Here is a 25,257-nt window from a genome sequence, read left to right as displayed (position 1 = left end):
GTAAATATGAATAAAACATAAAACATAAATAAATAAAATACTATATTTAAAGTATAGGATAAATTAATACTATATGGTAAACAATAATAATGATCAAAATAAAAGAAATTAAAGCAATAATATTAAATTATAAAATATTAAAAATTCAGGGTCAAAAATGAAAATTAGTGATTAAAATATAAAATTATAAAACTAAAGTTCTAATTCAAAATATATAAAATATGGGCATTAAAAGTGTAATTTAACCATAATTAATAATATGGGACTAAAACAAAAATATTAAAATTATAGAGGACTAAATATATTATTTACCCTAATTATATATGCAGTTAATGACTAAAATAAAATAAAATTTAAATACTAAATTAAAATGATTAAAAGTCAATTTCAGTGACGAAATTGTAAAGTGTACAAACTTTGAGTACTACGGACAGGGTTTACCCCTGATAGAAATTACGCACACACCCCTCCCCAAAACGACGTCGTCGGGGAGGGGTATTTAAACCCTTTTAAGCCGGCCCTAAGGGCCATTGTCTCATTTCCCTCTTTTCATTCTCTCTCTAACTGAGAGAGAATAAAATTTCTCTGTCTTCTCTCTAAAATATTTCCGGCCGACAGCCATGCTCCGACGCCAGTCACCACCGCCAGCCACCGTCAATGGTGGCCAAAATTCCTAAATTACCCTAGAACGTAGGTTTTGACCTCCTAAAGCCGAATATAGCCTCTGTTTTCCTTAAATCCCCTTAGATTTCCATAGATCTAGGAAAATCGAAGCTTTTACCTCGGTTGAAACAACGTCTCTTGTGACGATTGAGCTCTCCTCGATGGTAAGTCCCTCGTTCTTACTCTTTTTTCTTTCGATTTGCTGCTATGGGTTTGGCTTGCTGTTGGTGTTTCTTGCTCGTATCTTTCTCTCTATGTTGTTGTTCTTCTCCTCTATTTTTTTTTTGTGTTGCTCTCTCTCTCTATCTGTTGGTGTTTCTCGGTGGCTGTCGTCCTCCTTTTCTTTTTGCAGGTTCGGTGGCCTTATTTATAGGCCACCACGAACGCCATTCGGACTGGTTATAAGGAGTGACCCTAGGTGAGTCACCGTAGCTATGGTAGTGACTCACCATAGGGCTTCAACGTGGTGGCATCGTGGCAGTGAAGGAGGTTTCTTCGAGGCGACTTCAGAGTGTTGGCAACGACTGGAGGTGGCATCTGACAGAGGCGGCGCTGCGTGGTCCCTAGGGTTATGATACCCTAGGGTTTCAAGCTGGAACCATCTGGGCCGTTGGATCAAGATTAGATCCACGGCAGCAAGCAATGACGGCTGGAGCTGAGATGACATAAACCCTAATTGGGTTTAGGGTTAGTTTTGAGCCTGGACCGGGTTGGACTTGTAAATTGGGCCAGTTTGTAATTGGGTTGAGTTTGATTTGAGCCTGAAATGTAATAATAATAATTTAATAATAATAATAATAATAATAATAATAATAAACAAATGGATAAAAAAATTAGTATCTTCAAGTTGATTGTCAATTTTGTTTTTCAGTCTCCGTTCTTGAGGTAGTTCTTTGTTAGTGAGTTTTATTGGTATCTGTGTGTGCTATTTTCTTCTATTTAAGTATAGGAAAGTTGTTAATGAGCTCTTGTATATGATTCGCTTTAATCGTGCACTCTTTACAAAAAAAATGGATTCCTACTTAAAAATGTAAATAAACAATGTAAAAATGACCTAAACAATACACATGATGACATGATGATCTTTTAGATAACAATTAGCTTATTGTTATTGTCGGCGATATCAATATGAGGTTTTCATTCCCACCGTATCAAAAATTATTTATTTAGGATAAATCGTTAAAATTATTTTTAAAGGTTAGAATATTAATAAAGTTGCGATAAATTTTTATAAGAGATTCGAATATATTTAGATCAAGATATCTTCTTATAAATCAATCGATTGTCAATTAACTTTCAAACGCATCTTGAAATGTTATAATCAAACACTGGTAATTCGGAATAAATCTATTTTAATAAAGTCAATATAGATACAAAATTGAATGCATATTCAATACAAGTATTTTAAAAATATTTCAACTTTTTAAAAAAATTTAATTAAATTTAACATAAAACTATGTATTTTAGATATCATATTTATCATTTATTTTATTTAAGATATGTAGATAAATTAAAATTTGTTTTAATATTTTTTTAGTTTAATTAAAACATGATTAGAATTTTAACTATTTTTTAAAAAATATTGAAGAACAAATAGATATCTTTCACATGTATTTTAACAACATTAATTTATCAAAGATTTATTGCATCATAATGAACCTTTGACTGTTCCATTTTACGTCGAACACCTTAGTGGGTGAGATAGGAGGTAGAAAAGCATGATGGCAACTTGTGTGGAGTGAATCACAAGATTAGGTAGGATAGAATATCACATCTTATAGAGGTGAAAATTAATCCCACATGAGAAAGGAAGATTGAGATTTTAGAGTTTAAAAGCGGTGATATTATACATTTTGATGATAGTTGACGACAACTAATAATATGATAACTATTTTATAATTAAATCAAAATTTTAATAATAATTTATCATTTCCTAAAAAAAATTAATGATAGAAAAATATCATTCAATATAGTTTAGTTGCCATTTATATAGTGTATCCATAAAAAGAACATATAAAAGGTGAGACCCTTCGAGGTTTTGTAAGCAACGAAATCCAAAAGGAAACGGTTCAAAATTTGTTCTCGTTTTCGCCTTCATAGCTGCAATGGCATTTCTCGATAACATAATATTATGATATTTAATGAAGAAACCAAAGACGGACATTAATTATCTACCTATTAAGACTAAGCAAACACAAATTTCACCTCACTTGTCTCTTATGGAGTCGCTTCCTTTTCCGAAGTATCTCCTTTTCGCCACTCTTTTTTCATTGTGCGCCGATTCCATTGCTCAATACGAACAAGAAAGAGATGTTCTATACGCACTCAAGCACACGTTCAGCGATCCATTCTTAAACGACAACTGGAACGGCCTTCAGTGCTATGAAAACACCTCGTACTGGCACGGCATTCAGTGCATCAATGGCCGTGTCACTGCTATTTTACTGGAAAATAGGGGTTTATCGGGTAAACCAACTGCTGATTCATTCGTCGTGCTGTCGGAATTGATCAGCGTCGTCTTCAAGAACAACTCTTTATCGGGGAACATAATGGATTTCTCTTTCAATCTCAAGTTGAAGCACATTGATCTGTCGGAAAACATGTTTGATGGGCCGATCCCACGTTCACTCCTCGAGCTCGAGTTGTTGGAATCGTTGCAGCTTCAAGAGAACAATCTGAGCGGCACGATCCCAGAGTTCGACCAAGAGAGTTTGACTTCTTTCAACGTCTCCAACAACAAAATCAGTGGTCCGATCCCTGGAACTCGAACCTTGAAATCATTCGGCTTTGCTTCGTACTTCAACAATGGCCCCGACATGTGCGATTCCTCGAGCTCCAGTTCTTGCCATTTTAGCGACGAACACAAAGCTCGAGACTCCAAACGGAAATCCATTGCAACTTTAGTTATGGTTTTGGTTATTATAGGCTTGGTTACCGTGATTTTACTGCTGATTCTTTACATTAAGAAATCGAGGAGAATCAAGAACCTGATGAAGAGTTACCCTTTCGAAGAAAAAGTCGATTTAAAGCTGGAAGATGAAGAAAAGAAGCTGGTGTTCATGGCGGATGAAGCAGGTTGTTTTGACCTAAACGATTTGCTGAAAGCTTCGGCAGAAGGGTTAGGGAAAGGGGTTTGTGGCCACACTTATAAAGCAACAGTGGAAGACGGGAAACCAATTGTTGTGAAACATTTGAGGGAGTTGAAACCATTTAGCAACGAGGAGTTCATGAAGCTGGTGCGAAGAATTGCAGACCAAAAGCATCCGAATTTGCTTCCTTTAATGGCCTACTATTATTCCAAGGATGAGAAGTTGTTCGTCTACAGATATGTCAAAAATGGAAACCTCTTCAACCGCCTTCATGGTGATCATATACTTTATTCCTGCTTTATATATATATATATATATATATATAGATTGAGTTACTCAAAAATTTGTGAGTTTAAAATTATAAAATTCAACTTAAACTCGAACTCAAAACAATCTCATACTTTACTAGACAAAATTTCTAGTTCAAGTTCGATTATAGCTCACTAAAACTTGAACCTTAAATACATGAAAATCTTACCTAAAGAGGAGAAGAATAAGGGCTCTAGAAGAAAGGAGACTCTGGGGAAAGGAGGATAGTGTTCCTAATAGATTTAGAACTCATGAGCTAAGAGAATATGAGAAAACAAAAAAGAGTAGTCTGTCAATTGGTCAAATGTTCTTGCTCAATAATGTATATAAATTTTACTATTATAAATAATTTAATTTAAAAAATTTCAAATATAATATATACTTTGAGTTGGTTGCGAGTTTTTCGAATTTGGCATCAAATAATTTGTTTTTAAGTTTAAGTAAATCTCTTCAAATAAGTGTCAATCGAATTTTAATCAAATCAAACTCCCTATATAGATTCATTCATACATACATATTAATTAGAAACTGATGATGATATAGTTCATTGATGGAAAATGCAGGAGGGAGGCGTAGCAGGGACCGGATTCGTTTCAGTTGGGGCTCTAGATTGACCGTCGCTCAAAGCGTGGCACAAGCGCTTGAATATCTTCACCTCAACTCAAACCATTCCCAAGACACCGTTCCTCACGGAAACCTGAAATCATCCAACATTCTTCTCGACGACGACGACACCTTTCTAGTTTCCGATCACGGGCTCGCTTCCTTCATGACCCTTCCCATGGCAGCTCAACTTATGGTCTCATATAAATCGCCGGAATACCAATCCTCGAAAAGGGTTTCGAGAAAATCAGACGTATGGAGCTACGGCTGTCTTCTTCTGGAATTATTGACGGGGAGAGTCTCGGTTCACTCAGCTCCTCTGGGCATCAATGGCGTGGATCTTTACAAATGGGTTCAACGAGCTGTTAGAGAAGAATGGATTTCTGAGATATTTGATACGGAGATATCTGTGGAGAAAAATGCTGGTCCGGGGATGATGAAGCTGTTTGAGTTTGCTCTCCGTTGCTGCGACGAGTCGCCGGAGAAACGGCCCGAGATGACGGAGATCGTGAGAGAGATCGATGGTATATAGGGTGCTGGATCGGATAAAGACGTTGAATTGTCGGCGGTTCAATTATCGACCGACGAGTATTTCTGTACGCATGCTTCGACGGTGTTAGAAACTGGTGGTACCGGAAGTTGGTAAGATTTTTCTGAAACGGTCGAATTCTTTTGGCTCTTGTACTACGCTCAAAATTGAGGTTTAATTTCTGTACTTTTATTTAACATAATTTTATCTCTAAGTTTATAATATGGAGTATTCAAATACCTAATAGTATTAATTATTATAATTAAAACTATGGAGGGTAAAAATGGAGATGGTGAGAGAGATCTATGATATAAAGTTATATAAATCTTAATATTTTTTAAGGTAAACAATACGGGTGACCACTAAATTATTGTTTATTTTCATTTTGATCATCGAAGTTTTTATTTAATCAATCAGATAATCTAACTATTTAAATGTTTCAATCAAATCATCAATCATTAAATTTAAACCGAAAAAATGATGTTGCAGTGGAAAAGCTAGTATAATTACTTGTATGATCTTCAATATTTGTTCAATCTATTAATATAGTCATAATTTAATTTCAATTTTATATGTTTAATCTATCAATTAAATAGTAATATGTGTCAATACATGTCACCATCTGATTGACTAGAAAATTATTCCATCCGATTGAGTAGAAAATAGTTAAAGAAGAGAAGAGGGTAACAAACAGTAAAACACACTTTGAGGGATTTAGAGTCAGATTAGAGGAAGCATTGCAAGCATATGAGACATCTGTTTTGAAAATCGGACCGGATCGGTCGGTTCAACCGGTTTAATCAGGAACCGTTGTTTAGTCCGGTTCAATATAAACTGGTTGAACCGTTATTAGTGAACCGGTCAGAATCGCTGAACCGTTCGAACCGGACCGGCTGAAAATCGGGAAAATCCAAGATTTTTGTTTTTTTTTAAAAAAAATTAAACCAAACAACGTCGTTTGTTAAACGAGCCAAGTCGAACTCGAGTATTGATGAGCTCGACTCGAACTTGAAAACTTTAAAAGTAAGCTAAACTCAACTCAAACTCACAAGCTAAAAATTATCAAGTTAAACTCAAACTCGAAATATAATATTAAAACTTGAACTCAAAAAGGCTTGAACTCAAAAAAAAATTAGAAGCTCAATTGAAACCTAAAATTCGAGCTTGATTGAAGTGAAAGAATAGTTCACTCAATGCTCACCAAAAGGCTCCATGATTTTGAATGTCAAATTACCTCTATTATTTATAGAAGTTAGTTGTGATGCGCTTCTATGTTTCTTAGCAATGTGAGATTGTTTTGTTCTCATATTTTTACTCTTTAGACTTTTGGGATGCTCTTCTATATTTCTTAGCCATGTGTGATTGTTTTTTGAAAAAAATTAAACCAAACAATATCATTTTGTTATGATTTTTTTAACCTCAAATTTATTTTTTAATTATAGTTATATAATTATATTTATTATTTAATATATTTTACCTTAAATATTATGTTGTAGTTAATTTGAATCATTTTGTTTCACTTGATTTTATGGTTTTTAACTTATATATGTTATGACTTGCTTTGAATATGACTTGTGATATAAAAAAAAATTTTTATTAAATATTTTTGGTATTTTTATTTAATTTTTTAAATAATTATGACATCGTCCGGTTCTTCCGACCGGTCGAACCGATTTAACCGGTTGAACCAGTAAATCAATAACATGACCGATTTACTAACCGATCCGGTTCTGAAAACCATGCATAAGACCACTAGGCCAAGCACATTACTCTGTAATATTTTGAAACATGTTCCACAAAATCTATTGTAACTAAGAGGAGCGAAAAAAAGAACTAAAATACTAATGAAGGGTCTCGAAGCCAAAAAATTAAATTATATTATATTTAAATTATCCACCGACCAAAGCAACCATTTGATTAAAGTTCAAACATTATATAATTATTGATTATTATATTGATTATTATTTAGTGGTTACATGTAGTTTATCGTAATTTTTAATAATTTAGAGGGATTATAATTTAGGGCAAATTACATAAATAGCCACCGAATGTTTAGAGCTTTTGCATTTTAGTCGTTCAAGTTTTAAAATTTGTGATACAATCACTGAACTTTTAGTTCATTTTCAATAAGATCTCTAACACTACCTCCCATTAATTTTATCTGACGTGACATGTTACCTCCTCCTCCTCCTCCTCCTCCTCCTCCTCCTCCTCCTCCTCCTCCTCCTCCTCCTCCTCCTCCTCCTCCTCCTCCTCCTCCTCCTCCTTAATCCCATCAAATGAACCATATTAACCCACTAATTTTCTGAATCCCATGAAATGAGCTTCCCCTTTCATTTCTTTTAAAGATAATTCCTTCTCGAAAACCATCTCTCATTCCACCAACATCCATGCTCCTATCAAAAACCAAACGAGTAGAACCCAACTTCCAGTTCGAACTTGTCAAGTCAACACTTAATGAGACGTTCTCACTACAGTTGCCACGGCACTATTTCAAATAGAAACCAAAGTGTCTCTAACATGTTTTTCATGTTTAGGATTAGTCATCCCAGCAAAGATTTCATCATAAGTATTAATGTCCATTATCTTGTCGAGATAAATTGCAGCAGTCGTGCTTACGAATCTTTGAATGCTATCACCAATTAGCTAATTACATCTGTCATCATATAGAAGCAAATTAACCTATTGGGGCACATTAGATGACCCATCATTCCCATTCAACCGCTTCCTTTCTCCACCGCTTGAGTAAAACCCCAAAACCAGATTCCTAGTAAAGCTACCAAAAACAACAGATACAATCACCTCAATGTTGTTGTATTTGTTGGCATCCAGATAATCGTGGTGAGGGAAGCTAGGATTCGTGATAAACCTTTATTTTTAGTTACTGACTTGGTTAATAATATTTTGTACTAACATGTAGCATCAAACATACGTATATTCCAGTTGAAATGCGAGTTGTTTCCACGCGAGATAGTTGATAATCTCAGTTAGTACTTGTTATTAACTCTAATAATTTATTGATTCATGATTACAAATTTGGCATTATAATTTTCCCATGGATGAAATGAAAGATGAACAAAAATACAAGGTAAAGAAAGCTTAAAGGTGGGTAGATTCCACTACTAGCAGATTGTAAATTTAGCACTCTACGTGATAAACAATGTTAGAACTCTAACCTTTACATCTTTGTTGTCCAAAGCCTGCTATGGAAGCTTCTCCTCCTCCTAGGCCAAGATAACCCCGACCTAGAGAAGAAGCAGAAGAATAAGAATAAGAAGGTGGTAATATGTCTCGTCAGATAAAACCAACGAGAGGTAACGTCAGGGACCTTACTGAAAATGAACTAAAAGTTTAGTGATTATATTACAAGTTTTAAAAGCTGGGTGACTAAAACGCAAGCGCCCTAAAAGTTCGATAACTATTTATGTAGTTTACCCTACAATTTAATATTTCTTTTAAAGTTTTCTTAGCTTATTGACAAATGACAATTCATCTTCATTTACTCAAATTCAAGTATCCAGAAAGAATAACGATTTGTTTATAGGCCTACTACAGTGTTGTGAGATGTTAATTGCATGCACCATATGTAGCCTCTCGTTTTGATTTTTCGTTGCTGGTGAACCCAAGTGCATTTCAGCATCACGACAATCTTTGCAAATGGTTGCATGCAGGATAATCGAATAATAAATCAATTGAGCTACAGACAGATGAGGATGTTATCAGGTTTTCTTTTAATAAGCCACCGGGTAGATCTGTTTCTACAAACAAAAAGAGGAAAATGTCTAAAAGGAAAAAAACAGAATGAACTTCGATTCTCAAGGCCAAAAAGAAGATGAATTCGTCAAATCCAGAAGTTAGGATTAGATATAAACTCGAGAAGGTTAGATAGACTCTCATTTAAACTATAGTTTACATTTCTGGTCAAGCTTTTCGAGGGTTCGAGCTTTCTTAATAGTCACTGGTAAAAGGGAACATTGTGATTGTGATGCCTAGCATGTGGAGACGTTTTTATGGGGACAAGTGGTACCTTCTCTGCTCTATGTTATTGATGAAACTTGGTAATAAGCATACAAAGGGTCTTAGAAATTGCAAATAACGATTTCTAAAAATCGATTATGTTTCTTGCAAATGTGTATATAAAGGTTGCAAAGCTTGTCTATTTTTGATGCAGGACAATAATGGATATAACTCGAGTTTAAGTTGATGATGCATTCTGCAACTGAAACAATGACTGTTTTATTTGGCTCATACGATCAACACATATCTCATGCCGTAATCATTTGGTCAACTACACATTGGTCGGGGAACCTGCCATTGCCCTATAATTGCTCTATACATTGATCAAGTAACCAGCCATTTGCATAAGTGCTCTGCTTTAGATGTTCCGAATAATGGAATTCCTGCCATGGGTGCGGAAAAGCCCCGACATCGTGGACATCCCGCATCCGTAAAAGGTTTGAACTTGAGTTGAGATCACTATTCCTTCCTCTGCCTTTTAGTTCTTCTCACACATGGAATCACTTACTTTCAATTGCATGTTTTCCATCATTCAATCCGGCGAGAACGCCGCACCATCTTCGATCGAACAAAGAGGGACCTGGATATGTTGTAGTCAAGTAAGTTGTTTGAGATTGATGATGGGAGTAATTATCATTGCCAGCCTCTTCTAATAAAGACTGTAGTCAATGCCGTCGTCGTCGTTTGAATATATGAAAGATGAGATCAAATAAATAAAAGAGTCATTTGAATAGTTAAAATTGAAATACAATGCTAAAAGCAAACAATTTACATGACAAATCAATTCATGGAATAAGAGATTAAAAATAATTAAGGAAAACAAAATGATCATGATTTAAACACCCTAAAATCGTTAGTGTACTTAAAACAATTGTTGTATATATATATAATTTATCATATTTTACCCAAAAAATAAATGCACGGCATAAATACTTTGTTTGTGAAGAGATGGAATTATTATAGTAAATTATAAAAAAAAAACGTTTTAATTAAATTATAGAATTAACATGATATTAACAAACAAATTTTTATTTAATTCAATTACCATAATTTTAAAATTAACTTTTAGACAAAAGCCACCTTAACCTTTAATAAAAAGCATAATGTACAAACTACTTCCAACGTATATCAAAATAATTATTTTAATTCATATTCTCTTTTTTGAAGTGTTTTAACGTTCAAAGTTTCATTTTGGAATAAAAAGACTCCTTCATAAATGGAAATTGTTAATTAACAAATGGTCTAACACTCCAAAATGTGAATCTTTTTACCTTAAAATGAAACATTAAAGGGCCAAAATGCTCTAGAAAAAAAACAAGGGTCAAAATGAATATTCAATCAAATATTATGACACTTTTTATCCTAAAATGAAACGTTATAAAAGTTAAAATGCTCAAAAAAAAAGAATAAGGATCATATCATCACTTATATATGTATTATATGTTTCATATCATCAATTATGTCGCACAAAACTTTTCACATCAATAACAAACATTGAACCAATAATTTCTATCCAATCAGAGATTAATTTACCCAAAATAAAATATTAAGAGTTAAAACGCTCTAAAAAGAATAATAAAGATCAAAATAATTATTCAATCAAAATGTTAGGAAAACTTTGACATTATACCATAAACTAGTAACTAACTTTTACATGCTTCTCTTTTATGTTAGTCAATGTTCGAATAATGCTTCTCATGGATCAAAGCCCACTCGAAGAACATGGTGACTTAGGGACAAGCACGTCAGTGGGTGAAGGCATGCAGTCAACAACATAGGGAAAATACACAAAAGCAGGCATTAGAAAAGAGTCGAACAGCAGAGCAATGGTGCCTGAAGAACCTACACTCATCTAGGTCTTTAGGACTTCAAAACTGCACTGAGCTGAAAAGACAAGACTAATGACTGACATTGTTGTCGGTATCTTGGTCGATGGGGCTGACCGGAGGTTGTTACAAAGACAAATTGGTGAAATATATTGCAGGATCATGGCATGCCATTGCCAGATTTATTTCATAAAAATATATTGGCCTAGTAAATGAACCTTTTGTACAATACCGAGTAGTGAGTTAATTTAGATTATTATTATATAAGGAAAACAATTCAAAAATTGTACCCTTTAACATGCTATGTAAATGTGAAATGACTGGTTCACTTTCCATAAAGCCATTCACCAAACCTAACATAGAAGAAAACGATGAGAATAGAAAGAAAAAGGGGGAGGGGGGGGGGGCAATTACTCATATCATGAAGATTAATCATGATAGAAAAACCTTGGAACAATAGACATTTTCAGTTCCCACAACTCCCAAACTGCATAAATGTTGCTACTTGTCGAACTTAACTAAGATCAAAGCATCTTTCATCGAGTTTTATTCATGGAAACAGTTGAAAATTATTCATTACCTACTATCTAGGTATTCGAATAACAATCCATAGTCCTCACAAGGTCGGAAGATTAAGGGTACCAGTTCCTCATTCATTGGCAGTCCCACCCTCTGGTTGAACACTCCCTCCATCTACATGATAGCATGATCAATAGAATTTAATTAAGCACCATTTCCCCACCAGAAAAGATAAAAGGAATGTTAATGCAAAAAGATCATTAGTTCCTAGGAATTTGCTATGTCAATAACTAGGCATACCTTCACCATCAGCTGGGGCACAAGGAGACTTCCTATATCGTGTTTGTTGTTGTGTGGGCTGAAAATTGAGCAAAAAAAAGCATAAGCAGCTTAAGAGTACTAAACAATTTTGTGAAAAGAGATAAACTCGTAGAACACTAAATAGGTTAAGAACTAATATGATACATCACCGGTATATTTCCAGAGCATACATCAGGATAAAGTTGAACAGGAAGAAAAGGTAGTACGAGTCCACAACCAACAAATCATCCTAAAACCTTTTTTTTTTTGTATTTCCTAAAAGGAAGGGTTTGACATTTAAAACTTCATTACAACATGATTCTGGATATTATCTTGTATAAGAAAATCATAATTTTCTCTTCATAAAAGTCATCAGATATAAAGTCAGCATGAGATGCAAGTCCAATTAATTATGTAGAAGAAACAACAAATTCCGAACCCAGTACCAAAAAAATATATAATTAAGGTAATGGATATATGTTAAAATTTAGGTCACAATAGTGCAAATGCTAAATTACAAGACTTCTTACACCATTTTCCCTTTCCCAACATAAATACACACTTATAAGGCAAATAAATCCAAAATCCCAATAAAACCATTGTTGGGACTGATTTTAGCATGATATTGTGAGACCTATGCAGAAAGTGCACTTTGTTCCAGTAGTTAAAGGCCTAAGAGGATCTACATATAGCAAACTCTTTTTCTCCTCCATACCTGTAAAAGTTCTAGTCACGGTCATTGAACCAATTAAGAGGGCCATGAGTGACCAAATTAAAGAGAGTCTGAAAAAAGTATGCCGGATAGATTTTAACTTTTGGCCAATTAGAGAATCCTATACAAGTGGACCAAATTGATTCAAGCTTTCATTGAATAAACCCATCTTCCGGCACTAGCAAATGACAAGCTACTGGGTTTCTCTCCCTAATCAGAGGAATTCACTATAAAATGTATACTTTTCAGTGTAAACCTAGGGTATCCCCAAGCCAATCGAACTTGGGACTAATTACTTTCAGGCCATTGGTGTTTAAGGTAAAGTCCTCCCAGCAAGTACACTCCCGAGGTGCGAATATTGTGTTCTCACTTGTACGGGACAAGGCTGCTACCACCTCAACCAATATCTTATTGGTTTAAAACACATTTATATATAAAAAAATTCCATCATATGTTTTCCATGTGATTTGGATCAAAATATCTAGTTCAAGGAAGTCAAAGGCCATTACACGAGAGATTATTATATTTTTACAAGCATAAAATTAACACCTGCAATTTGGGACGGAGGGCTTCAAGTGGTCCTTTGGGCTTCTCAGCACCTTGCTGTTAGCAATTAGCATCCAAGAACATCAAACAATAGTGAAAACGTAGGTTTAATCTGGATTCATTAGCATAGCCGAGCTAAAATAACAAAACCAAAAAAAAAAGTTAGATTCATAAGGGATGGCGGGAATCACTAAAGCTACCTTTCCAAGTGCCCAATCAGCAGAATCAAAGTAGGCACGTTCATGGTCCTGAGATCCAAAATGAAAAATATTGATGAGAAATAGCACAAGCCAGAAACCCAAAACTTTTCAACTTTCCAAGAAATTACCTTAGAGATGAGTGGCGGTTTCTTGGGCATAATCCCTCCATATTTTTTCTTTATAGCTTCCTAAAGTAGATATACAAGACAAGTAAATCATTGCATGTACAGAACACGAGAGAGAAAAATGTAACCCAGTACATGGCTTAGATCTTTGATCAACATTCCAAAATGAAGTGAGATAAGAACAAAACCTCCTCTTGAGATGGTGGTAGCACAGAATTTTCAGACTCCTCTGCAACATTTTCATCTACTTGTTTTTGCTCTTTGGAATCCTCCATGCCTGAGATTAGCTACTTGCAACCACCCAACCAATATCACCTACTGTAGTACACAAATAATATGCATAAAGCTTCAGTAAAGCTAAAACATTACCAGATTACAGGCAGCAGCAAAATGAAGGAAAAAACACTTAATGAGTTAATTCTCATTAAATAAATGAGGTTGCCACTGTCGAATAAAATTTATGAAATCTTCATAAACCTGAGGAATGCATCATCCAGAATACTATGGTGCTAGTAAATACAGCTCTCAGAGAATATCCATATCTACTTATACCAATTATTAACATAAAAAAAACATTGGAGTTCACTTTAAACATTCATATTCAAAGAATGAGACAACCAAAATCTAAAGTTAAAAAAAAAACTCCAAATCCATAGAATATATGCATATAGATACTGATAATAAATACAAAGCACTAAATTTAATTAATTTGACGCATAAAAAATGAATCCTTGCTTAAGCTAGAAAATTTAATTGAAAACCTATGAAATCCATAACTATCATCCAATCAAACCAAAACATATTCTGCAACTAATGGAAAAAAAAGCCTACACGAAAAAACCAAAACCCTAGGTGCTAATAATTATTTCAGAAATTAATCAGAAAACAAATGAGAAAAAATGGAGTTGAAATCAAAAAGGAAGGGGGAAATTGAGAATGATCGGGTACCTGAAAATTCAACTCTCTGCGGAGATCGGAAATTCAAAGGAATAATTTTGAAAAATGGCGTTTGAAATTAGAATATAGATTTAAACTGCTTTTTTTGCGTTGTTGAAATTTTTGGAGTTGTTATAGTCTACGATATTTATGATAAGGGCTTGCTTATTTTTATATTCTTCTATTTTTGGCCCCTCGGTTATTTATTTCTTTCAAATTACCCTGTTGAATGTATCAGTAATTTGTCTTTTAGAACTTTTTTTTTTTTGAAAAGATTTTTCTGACTCAAAGAATATACGAAATTATTCATTGTTAAAAAAGTGGGCAAAAATGTACAGGTAATGCATTGAAAAAAAATTGTGTACTACATTTGAAATTTTTACTTTCTAAATTAAAGTGATATTAATAATGTCCGAAGAAGACGATATGATGTTTTTTTAAGAATAAGGTTATAAGACATGATGTCGTTCAATTTTTCGATTGAAAAAAAAAAAAGAGATCTCTTTTCTTGTAGGTTTTTCTTGTTCTCAGTTCACCCAACAAGAAAAGAAGTGGAACTTTGTAAGTTAAATTAAGAACATGAGTAGAGGAGAATATATTGTTGTGTTTCATAAGCTGAAAAGATTCAAAGGTGAGTAAAGGACGTTGTGTTAATTACAGGATTTGGAATCAGTTGAGGCAACTTTTTATAAGCAGAAAATTAGATGGCTCTAAGAGGGGGACATGAGTACTAAGGTGTTCCATTCGCATGTTGTAGTTAAGAATAAAAGGAACACAATTAGGTTTTTGGTGAATGACAAGAGGGAACGATTAGAGAGCTTTGAAGAAATGTCTTCTAAAACGATCAATTTTTCACCAACTTAATTGGTATTACTGATGTGAAGGCTACAGATTGTGATGTGGGTCTGGTCAAGGAGTTACTTGAGTACTCGTTCTCAGAAGGGGCTTCGGATTTGTTGATCAAACCTGTTTCGAATGATGAAATTAAGGCTATGATTTTAGACAAGGGGACGATAAGGCTCCAGGGCCAGATGGATACACCCCACTATTTTTCAAGGCTGCATGGTCCATTATTGGTGCTGATTTTATAAAAGCAGTGCACTATTTCTTTGATACTAGATACTAGATACTTGTTGCCGGCTTTTACTTCCACGATTGTGGTTCTTATTCCTATGACTGTGAATGTGTGCAGGATTCAGGAATATCGACATATTTCTTGTTGCTCAGTGGTTTATAAGACCATTACAAGGATTTTGGTGGAGAGACTTGCTGTCTATTTTCCGAATATGATTCTTCCTAGCCAATCGGCATTTGTCAAGGGTAGGAGCATAGTCGATAACACATTGCTTGCTCAGGAGTTCGTTGTTGGTTATGTTAGGAAATCAATTTCGGCGCGTTGTGCGCTTAAGGTGGATCATCAGAAAGCATTTGATAGTGTGAGTTGGGATTTTATTTCGACTGTTTTGGATGCAATAGGGCTGCCGAGGGGTTTTAAGAATGGATTAGAGTTTGCTTAAGTCTTGTGGGGTATTTCCGTGGTGCGAGAAGGGCTCGTCAAGGGGACCCTTTGTCCCCCTACTTGTTCTTGCTGTCTATGAATGTGCTATTGAGTATGTTGGATGTGGCTGCCAGGAATGGTATTTTTTGATACCATCCTAAGTGCAAGAAGATTGGTTTGACGCACTTGTGCTTCGCGGATGATTTAAAGATATTCTCTAAGGGTTCAGCTGATTCTATTACTGGTATTCAGTCGGTTTTAGGGAGGTTTTTTGAGATGTCGGGACTTTGGTTGAACCCTTCAAAGTGTGATCTATTTTCGGCAGGGGTAGATGTTGGTGAGTTGCAGGATATGCAGAGAATTTGTTTTAGGGAGGTTTTTTGAGATGTCGGGACTTTGGTTGAACCCTTAAAAGTGTGATCTATTTTCGGCAGGGGTAGATGTTGGTGAGTTGCAGGATATGCAGAGAATTTTGGGGTTCAGGCCTGGTGTGCCTCCTATTCGTTATTTGGATGTTCCTTTGGTCACGAGGAAGTTGATGGAGTTGGATTGTCAACCCTTGATTAGAAGCATTAGTAGCATATTGAAGTAATGGGTTAAGCATAGGTTGAGTTATGTGGGCGCTTACAATTGATTCGTTCAGTGTTGTTTGGCATTTCGAATTTTTGGTGTCGACAACTTATTCTTCCAATGAGTGTTATTAACATGATTGAACAAATTTAATCTCGATTTTTCTGGAAGGGTTTCGATTCTGCTGACACACGGGCTAAGGTATGTTGGCAGTGTGTTTGCCTAAACCAGAGGGTGGGTTGGGTATTAAAGATCTTGCTTGTTGGAACAAAACTTGTATTTTCCGTTTGATGAGAAGTTTATTGGCGAAAGAAGGGTCTCTTTGGGTTGCGTGGGTGAAAGCTTATGTATTCAATGAGAAGGATCTTTGGTCTGCGGAGCTGAAACAGTCGACTAGTTGGAGTCTTCGGAAGATTTTCTCGCGGAGCTTTGAGTGGTATTTGGGAAGAAATGCGTAATAGGGGGACAAGGTGGAGTGGCAGCATCTCTTTTGGTTCCCGTTCCATGTTCCTAAACATGTAGTGATTGCTTGATTGTCCATTCTTAACAGGCTGGCAACTAAGGATCGGTTGTTGAGGATGGGGATGGTCGTGTGCGCTAGGTGTGTGTTATGTGATGTGATTGATGAATCCCGGGATCATTTATTTTTTTAGTGCTCGTTCTCGGTTGATATATGGAGCAGGGTTCTTCAACTATGTTGTCAAAATAAGATGGACCGGTCGTGGGATAGTGAATTAGAATGGGCGGTTTCTACGTTAAAGGGTAAGTCCATGGTTGTTACTATCATGAAGTTGGCTTGGAGTGCGTTTCTTTACTTGATTTGGGAGGAGCGTAATAAGAAGATTTTTCGTTGTTCACCAAGGGGGAGATGTTATTCTTGATTTGTTAAAGGATTTAGTTTGTTTTAAACTTTATAGAATAAAGGTAGATAGGTTGAGAGCTATTGATAGTAGGTTTTGTACAGGGTGGGAATTTGTTGTTTGAGTGTCATGGTTTTTGTTGATGGTCTTGTTTTTGTGTGCTTGCTGCTTCTTTGGATATAATACAATCGATTTATCTCAAAATATATATATATTGTTGTGTAAAAAATGTCACGTCTTTTATTTGTATCAGCTCGCAGATTCGGTATCAGGATAATCCCAGATGTTGAGATCAGCACCATATTTTCTCCAAGGTTCTTTTTTGATTAATAGAATAATCATCGTAAAATGATTTTTTTCTTTTATTTGTATAATCAGTCTGCAAAAGTTAGCAGGTAATCGAAAGAACCAGACTTTCTGGTTTTCTTTTTCTGTTCTTCTACGCCTCTTATGTTTCATTTATTGATTCAAAAGCAGAAATCCCGGAATGGAGGAACCCATGCACATCCTTGCACATTACAGCAGCTGTGGCCCCATGAGGCACGAGGAGCTGCAAAAATTATTGGCTAACATTCGGGAGGGACGATATTTACGTGCCAAGGACATGGTTTTGAAACTCAATAAACTCAAGCTACCACTTAAATGGGAACATGTAACAAAGATTGCAGGCAATGGAGTGGCTCCTGGGCGATTGCATGTTGCTTGAGCTATGGTCGAGGCAGGTTATGTAGAGAATCTAAAACAAACTTTTGCCAGATATTTATATGATGGTGGCCCTGCTTATTCAACGTAATATTTGTTTATATCTTTTCCTTCTTAATTATGCCCAATTCATATTTCTTCACCCTTAGCAATGATATATGGAAACTTTTGTTTGGTCCCTGTTATAGAGGAAGTGAGCCTCTTGCAGAAGAAGCAGTACGGCTTATATGTGAAACCGGGGGTTTAGCAGTCCTTGCTCATCCGTGGGCACTAAAAAACCCTATTCCAATCATAAGACGGTTAAAAGATGTGGGCCGTCATGGAATGGAGGTTTACAGAAGTGATGGAAGACTGGCAGGTATTTGTTTGCAACACCTGCATACTTTTACATATTGGCTTAGCTGTCCCTGTACTAGGGCAAAAAAAAAATACAATCGTGCTATGCTCCATTTCATTGTGATTGCATAATTGCATATTTTGTTATTCATTTACTTGTTTATATTGAGCTTAGCTTTTACACAAGGCTGATATGAGACTGCTTTTAGTTAAAAGCTTTTCATGTCCTTTTGATTTACAGCATTTAATGACTTATCGGATACGTATGAACTTCTGAAGCTTGGAGGATCAGACTATCATGGGAGAGGTGGGAATGGTAAGTCCGAACTCGGAAGTGTGAACCTTCCAGTGCTGGTTTTGCATGAGTTTCTTAAGGTAGCTCGACCTCTCTGGTGCGGTGCCATTAAGGACATCCTTGACAGTTATGCAAAGGAACCCTCTGCTTTGAATCTAGCCAGGATCGCAAGATTATCCAGGATGAACAGTTTTTAAAGGGAACTTCTTCCTTGAGTTGTGGCAAGGACTGGATCGATCGATGTTTATTGTCGTGGTTGACTACTGAAGAACGACAGAATGCCGAATTTGAGGCTATTAAGTTGAAGCTTTCACTTGCCTCAATTGACCTGGGTGGAGTACAAGTTCTTATAGAGACTAACTAGTGTGTTTCTTGCCGTTGCTGCCAAGATAATCGTGTGGCATTTGCTTTTAATAGTTTTTTTTTTTTTTGGGGAGGGGGGAATCTAAACTAAAAAGTATTCATGCTTGGTGGTAACCACTGGTCAACCGAATATGCCTTTTTTGTTTTGAAATCTTTGTTTTCTTGAAAGTTTTATGCACAATTTGAATTCTCGTGTTGAACACATCAATTATAAACGAAGAGACTGCAGTGCAGTATGTACGATTGACCAGGCTTTTCCTTTATTTTTTGGTGTTTCCATTAAAAAGATAATTGACACTGCACGTTTCCACACTAAATAAAATCAGCAGGGGCACAGTTCAGACATATCTGCCATGATTTTAGAAATGATTGGTGTTAATAAGAATCGAAACAAGAATATCAATTACAGATTACAAGTGCATAAGTAATAAATTCTTTTAGACTGTAAATTTGACAGTTTCTACAATAATTCGAGGACTAATATGTTGTCATACAATCTGGGATGTAAAAGGCAGCATGGATTCCTACGCGGGCACCATCCGAAAAAACTCTTTAAGACTATGTCGAAAGCCAAGGTGATGCATGGGAATAATAGGCAGATTAATCATCTGAATTTTCCGATTTCGGCCTTCTTCCTGATCTTTCTTTGACCATGATATACAAACGAGTCGATTATCCCCGCAAATGTGAAGATACCTAAACGAGAAGTAACACAATCTTGGTCACTTTAAACGAACACTGACATATCAGGTAAAGCAAGGCCAAAATGCGTAAGGAAATAAAGGATCTGGGAAAATATAGTGGGAGTTAGAAATGATAGTACCTCCAATTACAGCACATATATTGGTGATGAAGTGCAAAAATGAAATATGTTCCTCCCTAAAAGTGACCTGTACAGGGAAAGATGAAAACCCATGTTATACCGTCTTTTTTCTAGATGTTTTCGAGTTAATATCATCATGAACTATGCTAATGATATCTGTTTAGAATAAAAAGAACCTACCTTGATTGGAGAAAAGTCATAGAAGAAGTAAACTCCAGGATGAGCATTAGGGCTAATGAACTCCAAATCCATGAAATGCTCCGTCACGGAATACTGTGCAGTAGGAATCATAGTACACCTCAGTACATGATCCAATAAACATGATAAAATAATTTGATTCTTACTCTCAAAGTGTGAACTTTCAAGCAGTACCTGATTAGAGTTAACAGTGCGGCCTCTGATGTCAGTATATATTGTGGGTACTACCTGCAAAAATAACCAAGATATCAGTTGTGACAAGTCCATAGATTGCTTCCGGTGTATACAGGGTGACCCCAGAGAGACTGCTACTCTTTTTCTCAAAGAAAAACGGAGAGCAGTTAATATATGTTTTAGGCATCATGAGCATGAAAATGAAAGCGAAGTCACAGGAAAATGTTCATCTGTCAAAAAAGGAGCTTAAAAACAAGGAACATCCCTAGATTCTTTAAAATACCAACCTTGATGAAGTACTGGTACATTCCATTTGAGGTTTTATGTGTCCATTGTCCCCTGAAATAGCAATATGAAACAACCATTAAAAATTTCAGTACTTGCATTTGGCTTCACTTTCATCTTGAAAAGAAATATGCCAAATAACTCTAACAACCAGGAAATTTGAAAAAAAAAAATTAATTGAAATTTGAGGATTTAATCGAGTAATTTGGCGAAATTTGAGGATTAAATTGAAAGTTCTCAAAACTTGTAGTTTGTTTTAGGGATGAAGGAAATTCAGGGACCAAGCCCTGAATTTACCCTTGGAGTGTCGGCAGACACGCATTATAAGCATGAAACATCAAATTTCCTCCCTCAATGCCCCAACTTCCAACCACGATCCTGACGTCGTCTGACTTTCGATCGTTGTTTTGAAAACACCATCGTGTTTATCATCGAGCAAGGAACAAACCACATAAATTAATTGAAGTGAACACTGTCAAACGTCGTGAATTTCAAGTCAAAGTCTCAACTTTTTTTAGCACCATCGCTGAGAAAATCTTAAATTCATCGCCGATCGTTGCTCTGTTTTCGACACCTCCCGCACCATCGTGTTCCTTGTACCGTTTCGAGTCCGCCCGTGTCATCCTTGGTCTCCGTCAGCGGCGACGCGTGAGGAGGTGAGGCGGTCAAAGTTTTCGATTTGTTGAAATCGAGCTCTCCGCCGTTCAAAAATTTGAACCGAGCTTTGTAGGTACCTCGAAATCGCTCAAAATAATTTTTAAAAATTTTTATATGAATTTTACGACGCCAGAGAAGGTCCCACGCGCCGCCACTGCGCGTGGGGAAGGTTAAAAAAACTGTTTGACCGGTTTTGAACTGGTTTGACCGGTTTCGATCCGACCCGTTGACCCAACCCGACTCCTTGACCGAGTGATATTTTCGTAATTATTTTGAAAATTGTGCTATTTTTGTAATTATTTGAAAATGGTGATATTTTCGTAATTATTTTTAAAAGGTGATAGTTTCGTAATTATATTTAAATTTTCATAAATATTTCTTAAAAGGTGATAATTATGTAAAATGGTTTATCATCTGTTGACCACCTTTGACCAGAACTTTGACCGGCTTTGACCGGCCATTAAACGGCCGTTAACATTTTCCGAGTATACCTATTCTGACATTTTTCTACGTCCCAGATCCGTTTTTGGTGTTCGTTTCGTCAAATTCGAACCCGAAAGTCTCCAAATCATCAGTCAAACCCGTTGACTTTGATTTTGACCAATAATTCAAATTCCTGGAAGGTCATATTTTATATTTTCCGACGTCCTGAATCTGATTCCGAAGTCCGTTTTGTCAAATTCTGACCCGAAATCCCCGAATCGAGCATGTGAACCCAAAAGGCTTAGTATTCTAGTATTTTGATTATTTATTTGAGATTTGGTTAAGGTATTGATTCAGTAAAATATTTTATGAAGGTACTCGTGTTTCACCTGAGCGATGATCAGTTAGGTCTGGAGTTGTCCGTTCATTAGATCAGCCCGAACTGCGTACTACGAGAATTACCCGTAGGTTTCCGTATATTATTTAAATAAATATTTAGATTATTTATATTAGGATTCCAATATGAATTTTTCTAATTCGTAGGATCTAGCGCTGCAGCAAAGCGTGATCGACAAACCAGTAGTAGGCTTCCCTATCTGGTTTCTCAGACTGTTACAGGTGTATTTCCTGACGGTGTTATCTTACTGTTTTAAACTATCATATGAATTGTTTCAAATTGATGATGATTTTGAATATTGTTAAGACATGATACCTGATTTCTAAATAATGGTTACCCGACACCTGATTTACCGAATATTACTGATCTGATTTATGGTTTCTGTAATTTCTGCATATGATTTTCAAGCATGAACCATTTTCATGTTTTAATTGATTAATATTCATTTTCACCTAAATACATACATGTTTATTACTGTCATTGGGATATTATTGAGGGAAGTATTTCAGGCTCCTTTGCTGTGTGCTCAGGGTAAGACCTTATTGGTGTGCAGGTGGGTGTATGGTTCTGGGAAACCTACACATTTTGGTAATCGGAGTGATTGGATGGGGAAGTTATTACCGCAGGCTCATCGGCTTTGTGCTCAGGGTAAGTCCTTACTGGTGTGCAGGTGGGTGTATGGTTCTGGAAAACATAAAAATTCTAGTAATCGGAGTGATTGGATGGAAATAGTGTTCATGTTTTTTTAACATGTTTAATAAACTGATTTTTACTGCAATATTTTATGTGTTTAATTTTACACTGTATGAAACACACTGGGCTTTTTTGTAACATCCTCAATACTGGGTTAGTGACCAAATTGTAAAGTTTCAGAAATTGGTGACTAAAGTAGGATAATTGAATAGTTCAATGATTTATTGGAAATATGATGAAGGTTATTTAGTAATTATTGAATGAATTAAAGGGTAAAATGTAGTGAGATAAGGATCTCTTGATATCCGACATACCTGCTCTGCACCAAAGCACGAACCACAATATGTCTCATTTTTTTCAAGCCTGCCACCGTGCCTCTGCAGAGGTTTCTCAATCTGAAAAGAAAAGAAGCAAATTAAGCCAAAATGAACCAAATTTGGAGGCAAAGACAAAACAAATAAAAAGAAACATGATGAAGGCTATTTAATTAAGTGGTGGCAAAATCCATCAAATGCCAATATGTAGGGGACTTAAGGTAAAAGGAGATTGTGACATCTTAATAATCCGAGAGCCCTTCAACCAAACATCTGTAACAGGGTCCTCAACGCAAAACTTTACCCATTACAGTTGCATTGCTAATTATCAATAATTAGATCCTCGAATAATGTTAGCAACCCAAAAGCTGCTGCCTTTCTTAACTGGTTAACAGAATAAGCCTTAAAACAAAAGCTTTCAGCACCATCTACTCAATTGTAAACTATGAACCGTTACTTCAAAAATTTCAGTCACCACAGAAACTGCTGCTGGTATATTTGCTCTAGACAGCCGAGATGCATTCGCTTTTTAAGCAATAGCTTTTTTATGATCCCATTAACATATCCTCTCTTTTCATAAGTAGAAATAGAATACTTTTAATTTCAATTGTTCCTATCCAGCATATTTCCAACCTTGTAACAAGTCATTCTATTACATAAGTTGTTTCTATTTAAGGAAAATCAACCTTCAAAACCAAGAAAAAGAAAAAAAATGCATGCAAACAAGAAGGGCTAGAGAATTATATTTCAACTACCTTTGGAGCTCCAATACCATCCGGCCTGGATTCTATCACATCACCATGAGCATTGATTCTTTTCTTAATTATATCATGTTTCTGCACATAAGCATCGCAAGGTTACAAATGAAGCAGACAAAGAATTTGGAAAAAGAACTCACTGAAACTAATCAAAATAAATCTATAAGTATCTGTTGCACTGCACGTACTATGTCATGATGTTGCTCGCCACTTATATCCATAGTGTCAACACTGAGTAGCGTACATGGAATAGCAGGAAAAGTGACATCAAACTGCAAATCCAAAAGATATGAGGTGTAAATAAAGCATGAAAGATTGTTTAACATGAACATTTTTTAATATAAAAGGCTCCAACACCATGCTTTGAATATTCATCGTCAGTAGAGGATCAAGTAGAAAGGTCAACAATATTACGCAAACATGCACACGATACGCAACATCGACAACCCTTTTACAGGGAACACATTTGGATTATGAATCTAGGAAACTCAGTTAACAATAAGTAAGAAGAAAGATAGTTACATTTATGTGGAAGGTTTTGCCTCTTGAAGTATCCACCAATAGCTTTGTCTCAGTAACGGTATGAAGGTATAATGCTGCAAATAAAAGAACAACCAACATAATAAAAACAATTATGAATCAAAGATTAAACAACACAAGGTTCCAAACACAAACATAATTTTGGGAGGAAAAAACATATAGTGACAAATGACAATTTGATAATAGACTCAGTTGCTTAATTTATAGCATTAACACCTTTGGTTCTCATCTAAGTGGAGACCGAATATGAAAGGCAAACAATATGCATCTAAAAATAGTACAAAGTTTTATTTCTAGGAGTGGAGACCAAATATAAAAGGCAAACAATATGGATCTACAATAGTGCAAAATTTTACATCAATACTCAATCACTTCCTCAAAGATCTTACCTTTACACATTGGGTATATAATTGAGAACACAAAAAAACCCAAATTTCTAAAACTAACAAATACACAAAAATTCACAGAAAAGGGGGTGAATAGAGTTGAGATAAAACTAACTGAATTCGGAGAAGACAAGGAGTAGTATGGCAAGGGAGGAAACGAGGGTGATAATGCCACCGAAGAGTGTACGGCTGTAGAAATCGTCATTGACTTTAGGGTATGCGTCCAAATTCCGTAGCTTGTTGAAGACGGTGTTCATCATGGCCAACCCCTTTTCACCGGAGTTAAAAACAAAAACTAAACACGTACCAAAACAGCTTGTTTGAAATATATGTTTGCTTGTGTCTTTTTATAAGGACTAAATCAATTAATTAATATGTACAGAGAAATGGATAAAGGAAAAGTGGGATTATTTTTTTGGAGACGACGGCGGCGATTACGAGAAGAAAGAAAGGAGACAGAGACAGAGAGAGAGAGAGAGCGACGACTGAAGGCCGTGAAAGACTCTCGAGTCAAATTACATAAATGGGCATCAATCATGGAATGCATCAAATGGGTCGAAGTCAAATTTGATGTCTTAAAATGTCAAACCAAATTCATAATATTTTATAAG

The 25,257-nt window shown here is 35.6% G+C and overlaps 3 protein-coding genes and 1 pseudogene across 3 annotated transcripts; 2 read left to right on the top strand and 2 right to left on the bottom strand.

The window, feature by feature from the left end:
• The first annotated feature begins 3,228 nt into the window (after positions 1 to 3,228).
• On the top strand, positions 3,229 to 5,200 carry LOC120163729 (probable inactive receptor kinase At5g58300). The gene is made up of 2 exons (XM_039173577.1): positions 3,229 to 4,026; positions 4,625 to 5,200. The coding sequence occupies exons 1-2, from the start codon at positions 3,264 to 3,266 to the stop codon at positions 5,194 to 5,196; spliced, it is 1,335 nt and encodes a 444-aa protein (XP_039029508.1). The 5' UTR covers positions 3,229 to 3,263; the 3' UTR covers positions 5,197 to 5,200.
• Positions 5,201 to 11,506: 6,306 nt separating this feature from the next.
• Positions 11,507 to 14,502, bottom strand: LOC120163731. The gene is made up of 7 exons (XM_039173579.1): positions 14,387 to 14,502; positions 13,627 to 13,756; positions 13,442 to 13,501; positions 13,314 to 13,361; positions 13,117 to 13,170; positions 11,856 to 11,913; positions 11,507 to 11,729 (listed from the first exon to the last, which is right to left on the bottom strand). The coding sequence occupies exons 2-7, from the start codon at positions 13,711 to 13,713 to the stop codon at positions 11,686 to 11,688; spliced, it is 351 nt and encodes a 116-aa protein (XP_039029510.1). The 5' UTR covers positions 13,714 to 13,756; positions 14,387 to 14,502; the 3' UTR covers positions 11,507 to 11,685.
• Positions 14,503 to 16,645: 2,143 nt separating this feature from the next.
• On the top strand, positions 16,646 to 18,999 carry LOC120163661 (annotated as a pseudogene).
• Positions 19,000 to 19,576: 577 nt separating this feature from the next.
• On the bottom strand, positions 19,577 to 24,956 carry LOC120163660 (probable endoplasmic reticulum-Golgi intermediate compartment protein 3). Its single transcript, XM_039173541.1, has 11 exons — positions 24,762 to 24,956; positions 24,243 to 24,316; positions 23,909 to 23,992; positions 23,718 to 23,798; positions 22,959 to 23,043; positions 20,776 to 20,866; positions 20,481 to 20,583; positions 20,194 to 20,247; positions 20,002 to 20,094; positions 19,822 to 19,888; positions 19,577 to 19,694 (listed from the first exon to the last, which is right to left on the bottom strand). The coding sequence occupies exons 1-11, from the start codon at positions 24,904 to 24,906 to the stop codon at positions 19,603 to 19,605; spliced, it is 969 nt and encodes a 322-aa protein (XP_039029472.1). The 5' UTR covers positions 24,907 to 24,956; the 3' UTR covers positions 19,577 to 19,602.
• Positions 24,957 to 25,257: the final 301 nt, after the last annotated feature.

Source organism: Hibiscus syriacus, unplaced genomic scaffold, assembly GCF_006381635.1.
Source record: "Hibiscus syriacus cultivar Baekdansim isolate YM2019G1 unplaced genomic scaffold, ASM638163v2 tig00111493_pilon, whole genome shotgun sequence".
Lineage (NCBI taxonomy): Eukaryota > Viridiplantae > Streptophyta > Magnoliopsida > Malvales > Malvaceae > Hibiscus > Hibiscus syriacus.
This window is presented reverse-complemented; position numbering and strand designations above follow the sequence as displayed.

What these genes read in the sequence shown, in the direction of transcription:
- LOC120163729 (XM_039173577.1), top strand. Translation starts at nt 3,264, where the DNA reads ATGTTTGATGGGCCGATCCCACGTTCACTCCTCGAGCTCGAGTTGTTG. An exon ending in CCTCTTCAACCGCCTTCATG is followed by an intron (nt 4,027 to 4,624) that starts GTGATCATATAC and finishes TGGAAAATGCAG; the next exon opens with GAGGGAGGCGTAGCAGGGAC.
- LOC120163731 (XM_039173579.1), bottom strand. Translation starts at nt 13,713, where the DNA reads ATGGAGGATTCCAAAGAGCAAAAACAAGTAGATGAAAATGTTGCAGAG. An exon ending in TACCACCATCTCAAGAGGAG is followed by an intron (nt 13,502 to 13,626) that starts GTTTTGTTCTTA and finishes TATCTACTTTAG; the next exon opens with GAAGCTATAAAGAAAAAATA. An exon ending in CCCTCCGTCCCAAATTGCAG is followed by an intron (nt 11,914 to 13,116) that starts GTGTTAATTTTA and finishes CTCAATTTTCAG; the next exon opens with CCCACACAACAACAAACACG.
- LOC120163660 (XM_039173541.1), bottom strand. Translation starts at nt 24,906, where the DNA reads ATGATGAACACCGTCTTCAACAAGCTACGGAATTTGGACGCATACCCT. An exon ending in CCTTGTCTTCTCCGAATTCA is followed by an intron (nt 24,317 to 24,761) that starts GTTAGTTTTATC and finishes TTTTATTTGCAG; the next exon opens with CATTATACCTTCATACCGTT. An exon ending in TGTACCAGTACTTCATCAAG is followed by an intron (nt 20,248 to 20,480) that starts GTTGGTATTTTA and finishes TTATTTTTGCAG; the next exon opens with GTAGTACCCACAATATATAC.